The 15,226-nt window shown below is 38.5% G+C and overlaps 1 protein-coding gene across 1 annotated transcript in view; it reads left to right on the top strand.

Annotated features, from left to right (window-relative positions):
- WWC2 (WW and C2 domain containing 2) overlaps positions 1–15,226 on the top strand; it is a 94,575-nt gene that overhangs the window by 48,037 nt on the left and 31,312 nt on the right. Inside the window, exons 5-9 of the mRNA XM_068137019.1 lie at positions 1,216–1,295; positions 4,505–4,634; positions 5,145–5,291; positions 6,223–6,296; positions 10,928–11,170. Of these exons, the coding sequence (XP_067993120.1) occupies positions 1,216–1,295; positions 4,505–4,634; positions 5,145–5,291; positions 6,223–6,296; positions 10,928–11,170 (674 nt within the window). The remainder of the gene's footprint in view (positions 1–1,215; positions 1,296–4,504; positions 4,635–5,144; positions 5,292–6,222; positions 6,297–10,927; positions 11,171–15,226) is intronic.

Raw genomic sequence — 15,226 nt, 5'->3', positions numbered from 1 at the left:
GCTGATGCTCAGTGCTTGGCATGTTGCAAACCTCGCTTTTTCGTCTCCTTGAAGAAAAACAAATCTAATTCGAAGAACAGCACCAAGTAGGAAATCTCTGGGGATTTGCATAAAGAAAGTCTTGGGGCCATATTTTGAAATTAGTTTCAGTTAAAGTGGTCAAAATGCTTCATTGTAATATAATCCATTTTTCAAAAGAGTTAAGTATCTGAGGACCTATATGAGAACAAACAAGAATTTCACAGTGGTAGGTGACAGCAGGGGACTTCCACCAGGCTTTTCCTTTTGTCATCTTGCTGATTGGAAAGTCAAAAAGCCTTACAATATTTGGATAGTATGGAGAGTGCAAATGAGCTGGGTACAAGTGTACAAATATGAAAGCTTGGGACTGCGTTTCAAAGAGGCATTTCTGTTACAATGTGTACGCTGAGGATTAATTTTGATTTTGAGTTAAAGTACACTCCTTTACAAATGGCCCAGAAACTGTTTCAGTATGTTTGGGAAGTATGACATAAAAAATTAAAAAGGAGGATTTGGTTTATTTGATCTTGATTTGTAAATATTTTGTCGTGTACTCACAGTTGAAATAGCAATATTAGGATAAAAAGCAATTGAGCATGCAAATTTAGGGAAAGTAGGAAATGTGTTGCTGAAAACATTTCTATTAAATAGATGCATATGTTTGCAATCCAAATGCATTTGGTGATTGTTATACCAGAGTTAAATAAATTTGAATTATGCATTTAGGGACCCAGTGTCCGCAAACCTCTATAATAAAGAACGGTTCTTGGAGGGGGGGAAGTCCACACACTATCTTTTACTGTGCAAATTATTTGAGAGCTTCCTGGAATGAAAAAGTGAAAACATAATAAGCCTAAACATAAACAGACATGTCCCTGTAGGACAATCTGAATGCATGCTTAACAAGTGAGAAGTAAATTACTTGTTAAAGTTCTCTCAGGTTTAATAACACAGTGTGGTATCGATACAAATAAGGAATGTGATTTAATCTGCTTGTGTCCCTTTTATACTAAAGCATGTTGCCCATAGACATCAGGAAGAGAACAGATCCTTTTGTTTCGAATATGTGTCAGTAGAGCAATTTACTGTCCTTTTTTTCTCATCTGATGTAGAGAATACATTAATTGTTCAAAGGCATGCAATACGCCATTTAACAAAAGGAATTCTCTAACTCCTGCTTTGATTTAACACAAGGTTAAGAAGCTGAAGAGGGAACTCTCTCAGATGAAGCAAGAGCTGCTGTACAAGGAACAGGGCTTTGAAACACTGCAACAGTGAGTAAAAAAAAAAAAAAAGTTGAAAGTGTAGGATTTTGGCTTTTGTTTTTTGGCACAGAATTGAATCCATCTTATGTTGAGAGAATTATTTGCGGGGGGGGAGTAAATCTAATAACTCTTCATTGTAGTTAGGAAGCAGGAAGTCTGTAGAAATAGCAAACCTATTGTGCAGGTGTTAACATGAGAAATCTGTTCCCCCTCATAATTTTTTCTCCATGAGGTAACTTGTGTTGCAAAGAGACAGAAACAAGGGGGCAATGGTTAAGGGTCCCAAGGAAGAATTTAGCTGCTTTGTGTGACACATTAAAAAAAAAAGGTAATTAGATCTATTTTTTCCCCTTCTTCCCCACCTCTGAGCTCAAAAGTGAGAGGATAGTGCTGTTCTCAGAGGTATGAATGGTGCACAACTGTGCAGGATTTGAAATTAGTCACAATTTGAGGATTAAAGAGCTGACTTTCTTTGTTCCAGTAGCTGGAATGCCTGGTGTCCAAAGGGCTGATGCTGAACAGGGCGAGTATTCTAGGTATTCAGCCAGCTGGATTATTAGGGAATGACTTTTTTCAGTCTGAACACTCCCTACTGCTCCGGGCTTACAAAGTTGGGCCCTAAAATACTAAACATTAATGGAACTGTCACCACAGAGAAAGTGCTGCAGGGGAAACCTTGCTAACAAGCCTGTTTTCTTGACTAAAGTAAAAAGAAATGTATTGATGCTCCTTTTTTTCTGTATTATGGTATGTACCCCTACATTGAGGATGTATTTACACAGTGAAATGCTGAGCTGTGTGCTCTTAGTACACTAGTTCCAGTAGCAGAAGCAATATTGCATCATTAATATAATATTGCTTGGATGCATTTGTCCTTTTCCTTGGGACCTCCTGTCTATGGCAGCGTACTGTCACATAAGTAATAGTCTCTGTCCTGGAGACCTTGCAGAATACATAGGGGAAATGGACAAAAGTTGGGAGAAGATGTGTGATTTTTGCAAAGGATGACAGACCATCTGTGTTTGAAGCTGAGGGATGAGAGTTCAGTTTCGAGTTCTAACCAAAACATCCTGTGTGCTATTGCCTGTGTATTTTGATATTCAGCTCTATAGAGGAGGATTTTTTTTTTAATTGGGAGAAAACTGTGATCGAAGAAGTGGCCAGACACAATTACAGACATCTCAAATGGACAAAAATTGCTGGTCTAGTATGAAGAGCTTGAAGTCAGTTTGGAGCTAAAAACCCTCAGCACCTTAGAAGGATGCCAGTCAAGACTCTATCCTTCATTTTGACTAAAATAAAACTGAGATTTGTTTATTGTTTACATATGGGAAGACTAGAGAGGAGCAAAGGTAGAGAAGGATTGTTGACCGAGTTTATTTAACCATAAATCAGATTTCCTTTGAAGCAAAGTTTAGAAGAAGAAAGACGTATTGATTCTAAAGCTTAAGATAATAAAAACTCATGCTGCTGTCTCAGAATTAAAGGTTAGCCAGTCATGCTGGGTTTATTTTATTAATTCAACAATGAAGTATTGTTTTCAAGCAGCTTGCTCACAAGCCATTTGGATAGGAATCCAAAGCATGTTTCAGAAACTGTCAACAGCATTCCACAGAAACACAATGGACGTTTGTTTTTTAAATTCAGTCAGCCACTTTCAAACAGTACTAATATAAAACAGAAAGGTGGAATATCTTACATATCAGAGAACCTTCCTGTCTATCCTAATTATGTACAGAATAAAGCAGTTGTGGCTTGAATGTGGCACATCATATTACTGGGCAGCATGTGATGCATTACCCAGCTGTTCATTTACGATCCCAGTTGTTGGCACATCCTATATACGTTTGACCTTAGCAACCTGGTAAGTTACCAAAACTTGAGTGTTGTCAGACAGCACGTCCCTATGCCAGAGTTTGAGAAACTGTCAAGCTGCAAACATATTTATTCCTGAATAGGAATCAGAGTGCTGAATCACGTAGGTAATTTTCTTACACAAATGAAGTTCTAGTTTGCACAAAACCTGAAATGTGGAGAAAGGAGGAGAGACCTGCACACAGTGTTATTAAAGACTACTGTAGAACCTTGATATCTTTGTGCACAAAACTGGAAGAAAAATACAGTTGCAGGTGTCTTGTGCAAGTTGCTCTTCTTGCAGAGGATGCTCAAGATCACTCACAAGGTTAATGTCTTCCAGCAAAGATGATGAATGATGTTATAAACAGGAAATGACTAGGTTTATAAAAGAATGTGTTCTCTACTAAATGCTTGACTTCTGTGAAGATAGTTGTTGGCTTGAGTTTTGTGAAGCATAACTGCAGTCATTTCTGTGATGCCATGAAATAGTTAAACTAGAGATCAGAGGAATGTGTTTACAAACTGTAATTCTTGAAATGAGTGCAAAAATCCTAACATGCAATAGCTTTTTGTCTATGTGTTCAGGACCATTTTGTTATTTTCAAGTTAGTTTTTAAAATCAATGATAATCCAGGAATTTAATAAATTTTCTAGTTTTGCAAGAGATTTTGTGACTAAAAGAGCCTGTTGTCTGGCTGAGCAGAATGGCTGTTCCAGGTCATTACTGCCTGGGATTAGGGTGAACTAGAGAAGCAGGTTCTGTTTCTTCTCTGCAAGGCTGATTAGTATCAAGAAGCTTGCCTGTCAGCCTATGTCACTGTTTGGGCCTGGGTAGAGAAATACTGCTACTATTAAATTCTACTTCTGTGAGTATCATAAACGGATTATAGCATGAAAGGTGTACCCAAAAGCTGCTTCTGCGCTGCAGAGTTACACTGGGGAAGATAAGTTTGACAGAGCTGTCAGTGATAATGCTGTATGGCTGGTAGCATGTGTAGGACTCATCAGTGCTGTGTGCCTCTTCTGTCTTTAAAAACTGGATCAACTCAAATTGTTTGTGGAGTCTCTGCCTTTGATAAGAAACTGGTAGTTTAGCTGAAGAGGTTTTACAGGTAACAGAAAAGAATTTGCTTTAAATTTCCTGATGTCAACAAAAGCCTGGGTATGTGTTGGATAGTTTGACATTTTTGCCAAGGATTAGGCACTATTTTAATAGAGACGTCAATGTCCTTTTTCCTCTTTGCATGTGTGTTGCAGGAAATGGTATCTTATATCTCTAATTATGTTTCTGCCTGAAGCAGAACAGCAGAGATTCTAGAATTCTTTAGTGTATCTGGTATTAGTATACTCTCTCTCCACAGAATTGACCAAAAAATGTCTGGAGGCCAGAGTGGGTATGAACTGTGTGAAGCCAAAGCCATCCTGCGTGAATTGAGGTCCATCAGAAAGGCGATAAGTTCAGGGGAGAGAGAAAAACAAGATTTAATGAAGGTATTCTTCACAGTTGATGTGGGCTTTTTGTGGATCTCTTTTAATGTGACTTTTCCTGATGATAAATACTTTGCATTTTATATTTTTAAGGGATACTCAACATTCTTTGAGCCAAACTAGTGTTAAAATAAATGATCAGATGCAGAAACTGAAGCCTGTAATATTCCTAGTTCAAAGGCCCTCTATGTTATTCAGAGAATGTAGATATTTGAACTTGTATCTAAGGTACTATGCATATGTTACTTCTAAACTACAATTTAAAATGCTAAATGAACGGAGTTGAGGGATGTGTTTGAGGTGCGTGGCTGTTTTGTAAGTCAAAGTTTTCTAAGTGGCTCCATTGGTCGCCTACCAACTGCTTGATTGAAAGGATAGCTTTCTTAATAGAACAGAAATGCAGAATCTTTATATGGAGCCTTTCATGTGAACATCTTTTGGAGATGAACTGATGCAAGCATAGCTGAATGAAAAATAGCTTTAATGTTACCTTCTCCTGTGCTTCCTCGACAGAGTCTTGCAAAGCTGAGAGAGAAATTCAGCCTTGACCAGACCATTGGGACATCCAAACCAGAGCTGAATTCCAGCTCTGTAAATTCCCAGCTGTGTTTTTCTAGACAAACTTTGGATACAGGGTCTCAGACTGACATTTCTGGTGAGGTGAGCTTTTTTCCATTTTGTCAAATGTAAGGAGAAATTGAATCAAAATGCTGCTGTTAACAAAACTGGAGCCAAATGGTTGTATATTGAGATGATTACTTAGAGTCGGTTAGCATGTTTTACCCATAAATTTTAAATCAAGATTCAGGTGAGCTTTATACATGTGGCATGAAGCGTTTATGACTATCTGATTTAATCAAATGATTCAAGTACAGTGAAGATCAGCATAAGTAAATAGTATTTTTTAGGTCTGGCTGTAGGATCTGTTTCACCTTACAGACTTAATTATGACGGTGGTTTTAATTTTCCGAATCAAGATCTCAGAATTTAAAAGTGCAATTTCATTTCACACAGCTGAAGAACTGTTAATGGAACTACTTGTTCAGTGATTTAGTAAAACCTCTGTTTCAGTGATGGTATATTTTACGTACACAGAAAGCTATGCTTAATTTTGGTGCTGCCTTTGAAGTTTTGTGAGCGAAGGCTAAGAAAGACACTGTATAAGGTTTTCCAGACAGAGCTAAGCTTGTCTATGTTTTGTAGCAAATTTATTGAAGTCTTACTTTGAAATTACTTAGTTCTAAACTCTTTAAGTTCAGTGAGTACAAAGTAAGAGATCAAAATTTTGGGTGTAGTCACTGCAAAACATCTTTGAAAATGCCCTTACTTTCCTGGGATGAAATCTGGACAATTGGTATAACAGTAATTAAAAAGAGCTAACTGCATCAGAAGAAAACAGCACTCTTTTGTACAGACAAGTAGATTCCTAGCTAGGCATTTAACAGCAAGTCCGTGGCTGCAGGTGGGTGTGGGGTTTCTATTTTTTTTAATGTTGTGAATTTTCTAGCCCTTGCATAGGTTTTGTTGAGTCATTTTACAACTGTACACAGTAATAAGGCTAATTTTTATTTTTTTTTCCCTTTCTAAACAGGTTGGAGCAAGAAGTAGATCAAATTTAGTGGAGAAGGTCAGACTAAGTCTTCGATATGAAGAGGCACGAAGGAGGTAATAGGGTTAGTCTCTTAAGTTCTAGCTTTGAGTTGGGAAGGTGTCTGAGCTCTGCAGCACTAACCCTGTACTCGCAGTGACATCTAGTGGACGGCTCTCTGGAGGCACTGTGAGCGTTACTGCGGTGTTACTTTTCCTTCAGAATGCAAGCAGACCTATAGGAGCAGTCGGTGCTTTTGAACAGTAGGCTTTACATTTAATCCTGAGGTGAATGAATTAGGAACGTCAGTGCAGACAGTGACAAAGTAATGGACAAAGCTCCAGGATTAAAGGAATAGAATGAGCTGACTTTCCTCCGAAAGGAATCACTAGGTTATTTATGTCTGTTATATCCTTCTTTGGGATCATCATTTCAGTTTACTATGCCACTGAAGGCTCTTCAATTTTAGACTTGCTTCAGACTTCCAATGCAGTTTTAGTAGGCTTCATTATTTCTTTTTTTTTTCCCTCGGGACTTTGGATAATTTAAACACTTGTTATCACTATGGGGTTTTTTAATGGGTTTAACCTGAGGAGAAAAGACATCAGGAACTGCTCCACTGATGAATGTGGAATGCCTTTCAAATTAAGTTCTGTAGTGGTTGCTCAAAAAAGCAGTGCCATTTTGATGAATTGCCACAGCACTGAAGAATGACCATTGGAAAGCAGAACACTCGGGGTTAGAATGATGTGTTTTTCTACTTCACTAGAACTAGTGCACAAGAGTAGAAGGAGGTTTACTGTTTTCTTTTTTTTTCTTTCTTTTTGTTTTTTTTATAAAGAAGGGTGAAGGGTGATGTGGGTTATCTATTTATAATGTATAAATTGTGTTGTGTAATTGTCTAATCCTTCTCATAAAATTAAATGTGAACTATTCCAAAATCTTAGGTTTTGCTATGGAGGTTGTTTGTACTTTAAGGGGAACAGAAGTCTAAAAAGTTATCCCACACTCAAAGTTCCTTTTTTACTGTAAAGCATTAACCAAGGCAATAAAATAAGAAAATAACACTTTCCCCCAAATGACAGTTGTCCCCAAAATGCCATCTAATATAAGTATTATTGCAAGAGTAAAGGCATAGTTTCTTGTAATGGTTTTAAGGCAGGAGGCTGAACAATCAACATCTTTTAACCTTATTTCAAATGTACAGCTTCCTTATACAGGGTAGCAGCTACTGTTCTTGGTGGTAACAAGCATAATCCTTTATAGCCTCATTAGGGATCATCGAGCATTATTGTATAGGCAATGCATTCATCAAAGAATGCTGAGGGTATTGTGTTCCTTCAGTACTGAACATGTGTGATTTTGGCTCAGAATCAACATGTACACAATATTAATTGTCAGATGGTGGCTTAGATGCAGATAGATGGGATTTTTTTTCTCGAGCATAATTGATATAAAACCAGATCATCCTCTGTTTTGATTGTATCTTGTTACTAGGATGTCCTGGCTTTGTGCTTTATCTTCCCATTGTAGAAACAAAAAAGTTAAATTCCTGAACTAAGGGATTCCCCTTAAAAAAAGAAAAGGGGTTGGGGGGAGCAGGGAGAGAAAACCAAACAGTACAGTGTTCAGAGTACGGAGTATTGTGAGGAGAAAGCTCTTCACTGAGAGAGTTGTTAGCCATTGGGATGTGCTGCCCAGTGAGGTGGTGGAGTCGCCATCCCTGGAGGTGTTCAAGAGGAGTTCAAGAGGGGATTGGATGTGGCACTTGGTGCCATGGTTTAGTCATGAGGTCTGTGGTGACAGGTTGGACTCGATGATCTTTGAGGTCTCTTCCAACCTTGGTGATTCTGTGATTCAGAATCAGGCTAGGGTGTCTCAGGGTGTCAGGGGAGCAGGTGCAGGTCTGGGATTTGCTCTCTTGCGGAGACAGAAGGGGAAAAAGATTGAGGGTTCATATGGGGGTTTGATGAGGACCTCTGGGAGAGAGATGTGATGCTATGCCTGGTTAATCTGGAGCTGTTTCTTGGGTTTCCTGTGGAGATGAATTAGTTTTGATTTGTGGTGTGTTTTGAGCTGGAGCTGGATATTGCAGCATGAGATCCTACTTTCTCACAAATTGGTCAGCCAAGAATGTGGGTTGAAATTCTAGTAGTTCATTCGCTTACCTTAGCATAACTAAATATTTGTTCTATATAATGTTAGCGTCTTTCAAGGTCTCATTATCTTCTTTCACATGGTATCTTTATTCTGTTTTGTCTGAAAAGTGCCCAGTAATGAATATTCTTCTCAGCTTTAAATAAGATAGTCATGTGCCTTGAAGAGACCATTAAAGTCTTTAAAGTGTTTGCACGTACTGGTTTTATCAGTGACTGCAGGGTGAACTTAATAAAGTGTACATGTCTTGCAATAATGAAGATAAATACCAGTTTGCACATAAAATGCAGTACCCAATTACATTCCTGATAATTACTATGGCTGGTGTAATCATCACTGTAATTTAATAAGTATTGACCGTCTTTCCTGAAATATTAAAAGTGCAAATTCTCGGTTGTTTTGTGCTAAAATAATGAAGAGAAAGAGATGGTCTTATAAGTGAACTTTTGCTACTTAGAAATTATCAGGTAATTTTGTATGTTGCATATTTTATGTTGCTTATCCGGCAGAACACTACGAAGAGTTGGAATGCTGACATTAACTATGCTAAATTCAGTTGCAATTGTTATTCAGAATGGTATAATATAGCATGCTGACCATCCTAACTTGGTGTAGTGAAGATGTGGCTAATATTCCTTGTTAACCTGTTGAGCAAGGACTTCTTCAAGAGTGAGACATGAGACCAGTTCAGTTTTCATATCTGTGTAGTCCTTTACCTGTCTGATGAGGCAGCTGGAAAGAATGTCAGTTATGGAAACAGAGTTGTCTATAGCAGGGAGACCGAAAGAACTGCTTGGAGGCCACCATCCCACAAACCATTGAATAGCTGTCGGTAGGAGCTGCTTTCAGAACAAGATTAGCTAGAACCAGTGACCTGGAGATGACAGTCTTAACGTTTCATTATCTCTCTGAAATTAGTTGTTTGTTTTCCCTGTGAGTACTGCTCCCCTAAAGGACTGTTGAATATAAATGACATACATTGAAATGCTTCATTTCATTCTGTCCCTCTGTTTGGTTATGGCAGCACTGCTGATAGTATTTGTTTACTCTACGTTGTTTTTCTGGGAAAATACCATGTCAAACTAATTTTTGCAGGGGGGTTGGTGGCAGCATGGGTCTGTTCTTTTTTTTTTTTTTTTTGGAAGCTGTTGGGTTTTCATTGAGGTACAGATGAGAATAAAATGTTACCTATGGAAGAAGAAAGGAGGCGGTTCCTCTTAAGTTTCTAGTATATGCAATGGGATAGTTAGAGTCAACATTAACTGTTCTTATCTTTGACCATAAATAAATGCCTTGATGTGCTGTAAAATTAACACTGAAGATGCAAAATCACAGAAAACGAACTGGAAAGAAGAAAGACATTTTGCCAGGAATCTGTCAGAACTACAGCAAGATGATACACACCAAGTTATCTGTGTATTAATGAAGTATGGCATGGGTCATCACCTTGGGGATGGCCTGGTAGCACTGGCGTTGCACAAACCTTCTATCAGTTATTGAACTGACTTAGGTTTCATGACAGTCATGAATAAATAAAAAGTAGCAGCTCAGTTCATCTTGCCCTAGATGGTATAGGAGCATCTTTCTATTTTGTCTTCTCCTTTCTTTGCCTTTTCCCCAGCCTACAAGAAAAGGGTGCAGAAGGCTGGGAACTGTTGCATAGTTCAAAACATCCATACCGTTAGCTATGCAGCTGGTTCAGATGTAGATACAGCTGAAATTTATCACATTATTAGATATGTAGCACTCCTGGCTTTCCCAGTGGGCAAGGAATCTTTACTGCAAGACCTGCACTTCTTAAGCTTATGCTGCTAAGCCTATAGATGGGGTGATTATGGACACTGTATGCGGGAAATAACCTGTCTTGATCAGGACAGAGCTGTAGTACAATAAAGTAGGGAAGTTTCTGCTTCCATTCTATACATTTGTCCGTGCAATATGTATGGATAACCAAGTCTTGGATGTCTTAACTCTACAACTGGACATCTGCAATTGGAATGGCAGTTGCACAAACACAAACTTCTGAGTTAATCTCCTTTAGGTAGCTGCTGCCTCACCACCTTTTTTTTTTTTTAATCTCACAGAAGGCCAATGTTTTGCCTTTGAAGAATTGCATACATGCACACTGCTGAAGTGTGCACCTTGCTATGGTTTGTGTTCTTTCACATGGTCCTTGCTCTTTCTGAGCAGCAGTCAGCCTCCAACAGCTTAGGAGAAACCCATTATACTCCTCAATGAGTAAAGCACAGTGCGACTGTGTTGCCAGATTGCTTTCAATTAAGCTTTTATTAATGTAAATTCTACTTCAGCTTGGCATTGGAACAGGAGTATCTACTTTTTAATGCATGTCCATATTGCTGTTAGCCTGGGTAGGTGGCTTGCTTTTTTGCTGCAGCCTGCATTTTTTGTGAAGCACAACTAATTGAAATAGAAAATATTTGAATAGAAAATGTTGTTATATCCTAATATCTTTCAAAATATATTACTCATCTCTTTCCTGGGCTTTGTGTGCTGTATTGGGCTCAGACAAATCTGCTGTGTTTTATTTTAGCATGGCTAACTTGAAGATTGAACTTTCTAAGCTAGATAGTGAAGCCTGGCCTGGCGCACTGGATGTGGAAAAGGAAAAACTAATGTTAATCAATGAAAAAGAAGAGCTTTTAAAGGAACTGCAGTTTATCACACCATGCAAACGTACTCAAGATGAACTGGAGCAGCTAGAAGCAGAAAGGAAGAGGCTTGAAGAAGAGCTACTCTCTGTGAAAAACACACCCAGTCAAGCACTTGCTGAAAGGTAAGGGGTTGTCTTTTGCTAACACTATATACTGCTTTCTGCAACCTAATCTTTGTACTCATTACAGACCCCGAACTATGCTTTGATGGGCTGTTTTCCTTCAGTAACTGTTCTATGTAGGTCTTAATTAAATTTGTTATTAGCACACTGGGCAGAAACACAAAGAAGTCTTCTGTACTGTGAGAGAATGTGAACACCCTGTATGTGCTCTGCAGTATCAGTTGCTCTGCATTTGTTACCAGCATGAAAATACCTGTGACAGATGTTAAATAACTGAGGAATGTCAACGTACCAGCAGGAGGGCAATACATCATTTACTCGTTTCTGATAATAGCTGTAAACTATTTGAACTCAGGTTACAAAGATTATCTTGATTGTTGCAGCATCTGAAGCCTTTCTTTGTGAACTTTATTACATACAAAAATGCAACCAAGAAGGGAACAGAAAAAGTCTGAGAAAATCAAAGGTGACTGTCACAAATGGACTTTTCATCAACTGTAAGTGGGAGTAAATTTATAGGCACCTCCAGCACATAAATAAGAAGTGGTAAACACAAAATGTCATTGTGTGTATCGGTATAGTATGCCTTATTGAAGTAATACAATCACCTTTGTAAGCATTCCCTGCTTCCCTCTGCTGGGAAACACCTACTCTTGCTCCATTTCACTGAATGGTGAAATCTCTGCTACTGGCATTATAAGCTAGGTCCTAAATTGTAGCTGAGTAGTAAGCAAACTTTTTGTTTACAATGTATGTGTGCATTAGGCATGATTTTAAAACATATTTATACACTTCATAACAGTTTAAACTGCATTATACTATTTATTCTCACATGGTTTAGAAGGAGCAGGATAGGATAGGATAGGATAGACCAGGTTGGAAGAGACCTTTGAGATCATCACATCCAACCTATCATCCAACACCACCTAATCAACTAAACCATGCAACCAAGCACCCTGTCAAGTCTCCTCCTAAACACCTCCAATGATGGTGACTCCACCACCTCCCCAGGCAGCCCATTCCAATGGGCAATCACTCTCTCTGTGTAGAATTTCTTCCTAACCGCCAGCTTAAACCTCCCCTGGCGCAGCTTGAGACTGTGTCCTCTTGTTCTGGTGCTGGTTGCCTGGGAGAAGAGACCAACCTCTGCTTGTCTACAACCTCCCTTCAGGTAGTTGTAAAGAGCAATAAGGTCTCCCCTGAGCCTTCTCTCCAGGCTAAGTATGTCCTCCTGGAACTATGTTTTTGTGTTGGTATCTAAAATACCATGGATCTGTTGCCTTTTTTTTGTTTTTTACTTCATTAGTAGGTGGAGAGTAAGGGGTCAGTTATAAAATCACTTTGTCAAATAAGTAATTTTAACCAAAGATTTTGGTAAGATGCTATTATAAGTAATGGCTAAACCTTGACTTGTACCATAAATAGCTATTTTCTTAGTCTTGTGTTTTGCATTTGCTTGGTCAGTGCCAAAGAAAATTCTGTACCTGCCTGTTTTCCTATACATGTCAGATGCCAAATTTGGAGTACCAAGAGCAAGCAAAACTGTCTCATGAAATGGCAGACTTTTTTCAGTGGGTTACTAGAGTTGTTAGAATGTTAGAGCTCCTTTTTTTCCCCCTTTTTTTTTCTCCTTTTGATTTTTGTTCCTAAAACTGTGGAATATTTTTCTGAATTTACTGCAAGATTTAATGTCATGCACTGCAGGTTGAGGTAGCATTTGTGGTGGCTTCTGGTTTGCTTTTCGCTATTCCAGTAAATCTCCATTTAATTTCTACCAGCAACTCTTTACAGCCTTAATGACATCAGAGCACATCAATTCTTTCACACCAGGCTATTTTGAGGATTAATTCTGGTGTGTCTGCTTGATTTTATAGAAGGATTCACACAGTGAAACTTTTCCTGCAGTGTTAATTTGGGAAAAGGATACATTTAATTGTATCAGATCAACCATCAGCATTTTGTTTCTTGGAGCTGAAGATTTTTTCTCTCCGATATCAGAGATGGAGCCACACCATGTTCAAAGTGCTTCACTGTTGCTGAATTACTCTTTTCTTTCATGAAATTTCATGAATGCCTTAGGTTTTCAGTGTTTTCACAGGTACTGATAATGAAGCAACAGTGTAAAAAGCTAGGGATGGTGTCAGGAGTTTGTGACAAGGATATTTTTGTTTGTTTTTTTTGTTTCTTGTTTGGGTTTTTTGTAGCTTTTTTCTAAAGCAGGAAGAAATAGAAGACTTCCTCTGACTTAAAAACATTATAGCATAGCCCAGGGTTATTTTGGAGTAGGATCCAGAAATTGCCACTAGTGTATGTACTCAAAATCAATTTACAGAAGGAGGGTGTAAATCATAACATATCAACTTCAAAAAGTAGAGACAGGATGTCCTCTGTTCTAAGAAGCCTTCCAGCAACAATATAGAAACCACTGCATTGTGAAACTGTTGAGAACTATTTGCTACTGTGTTCATGTCTGGGAGATTCCACTACTGCTATAGTACTTGGCAAAACCTTCCAAATAATCACAGGCATTTAAACTAAAGCACAATTTAATTATTTGATTATGCTGTTGGCCTGCAAAATGCCCCTGCTCTTACTCCTGTCGCAGACAAGTGTGTCCACCTAAGTTTGTATTCAGAGGTAAGGTGCATGCACTATAACTTTTTAATGTGCATTTTTAGGATTGGGTAGCCCACTCAGCAATGTTATAATTTAAGATCAAAACTGGAGAAAGATTTCTCACTGTTGAGAAACTGAGTGACTCAAGTCACTCATTCAATTAATAATAGGTTAATTTAGACAGAAGGGGTGCAGAAATGAGAGACTGAGAGGCCCATGCCAAAACCACACCAACAAGCAAACCTTTTAGTTTGGTAGCACAAATTCAGTGGAACCAAGTACAGGCATCTATAGGCTCCATTCAGAGAGGGTCTTAAGCTTTTTGTTGTTGTTGCAGCCTTTTCCCTTTAGTGGTTGCATACATGCAGCAATTCTTGTGCCTGTTCCTTGAAGATAAACTGATAGGCCACTATTGAAAAGCCACGAAAAGAGCTAGTGAAGAGCACTCTTGCTTGGGAAAAGCAGCACAGGTTAAGCTGTAAAAGATGACAGAAGGCATTGCTAACAGTGAAATGATAGGAAGGAGTTTCTGATACCATAGGTGAGCATAATTTGTGGTTTGGAAACCAGAGTACATTTTGGTGAGCAAAGAATGGAATACCGTGTATGCTTTTAACAGTCTTAGCAGGTATTGGCAGATGAACGTGTTACTGTGGTGTAAGAGCACATGCAATGTAGGCACTGGAGTGGAAGTTCACACCCTGGCTGACCTCAGGGTAACTTATTCACCTTCGCATAACCCAGTTTTGCTCCCTGAATAAGCATGGGTGTAAGCAAGTGCTTTTCATGCTTTGCTGAATTGAGGACTTAATGTCTTTTTACTGGTATCTGACACTGAAAGAGAGTGAATTCTGGGAACGCCTGAGTATTTCATTCAGTTTGCATAAGAAAGCAATGGTTGATTTTGGGGTTTTGTTGTTTGAACTGTTTCCTGCATTTGAATTTTAATTTAGGCAACCTTGAGATGCCAGAAAGGCCAAAGGAATGGCTTCTGAACACAAGCATCATTTTATTTTTTTCATTTTATTTTTTGTTGTTGTTAAGGAGGGGATGTAGTTTCTTGTTTCTCAGATTAGTAGCTTGAGAATTTGAGACTGATTCACGACGACAGGAGGATTTTAGCTGAATCCACTGAGGGAAAGCAATTTTGTTGTGTTGTAAATAGAGTATTAAAAGGGAATTATAAAAGGGAAAAAAGCGTTTTTAACATAATCAATCTTTTTTTGCTAGGAGCCAGCCAAAAGGAATGGGAGAGGTCCACTATTTGTAGGTTTAGAGCTGTGATGGATAATGGTGCAGAAGGCAGGAAATCCTGCTTTTTTCATAGCATGATAATGAGCATTACGATGCTGTGCAGCTCTGAGCTCGTGACTAAGGTGTTGGGATGTAGAAATCTTTACCAAGAACTCCTAAATATGGTCCCATATCTCAGAACCTTGT

This window comes from Melanerpes formicivorus, unplaced genomic scaffold (genome assembly GCF_026170545.1).
Source record: "Melanerpes formicivorus ecotype bairdi unplaced genomic scaffold, bMelFor1.0.p_v2 SCAF_4, whole genome shotgun sequence".
In the NCBI taxonomy this organism is placed as follows: Eukaryota; Metazoa; Chordata; class Aves; order Piciformes; family Picidae; genus Melanerpes; species Melanerpes formicivorus.
Note: the sequence above shows the minus strand (reverse complement) of the source record. Positions and strands in the feature narration are given on the sequence as shown.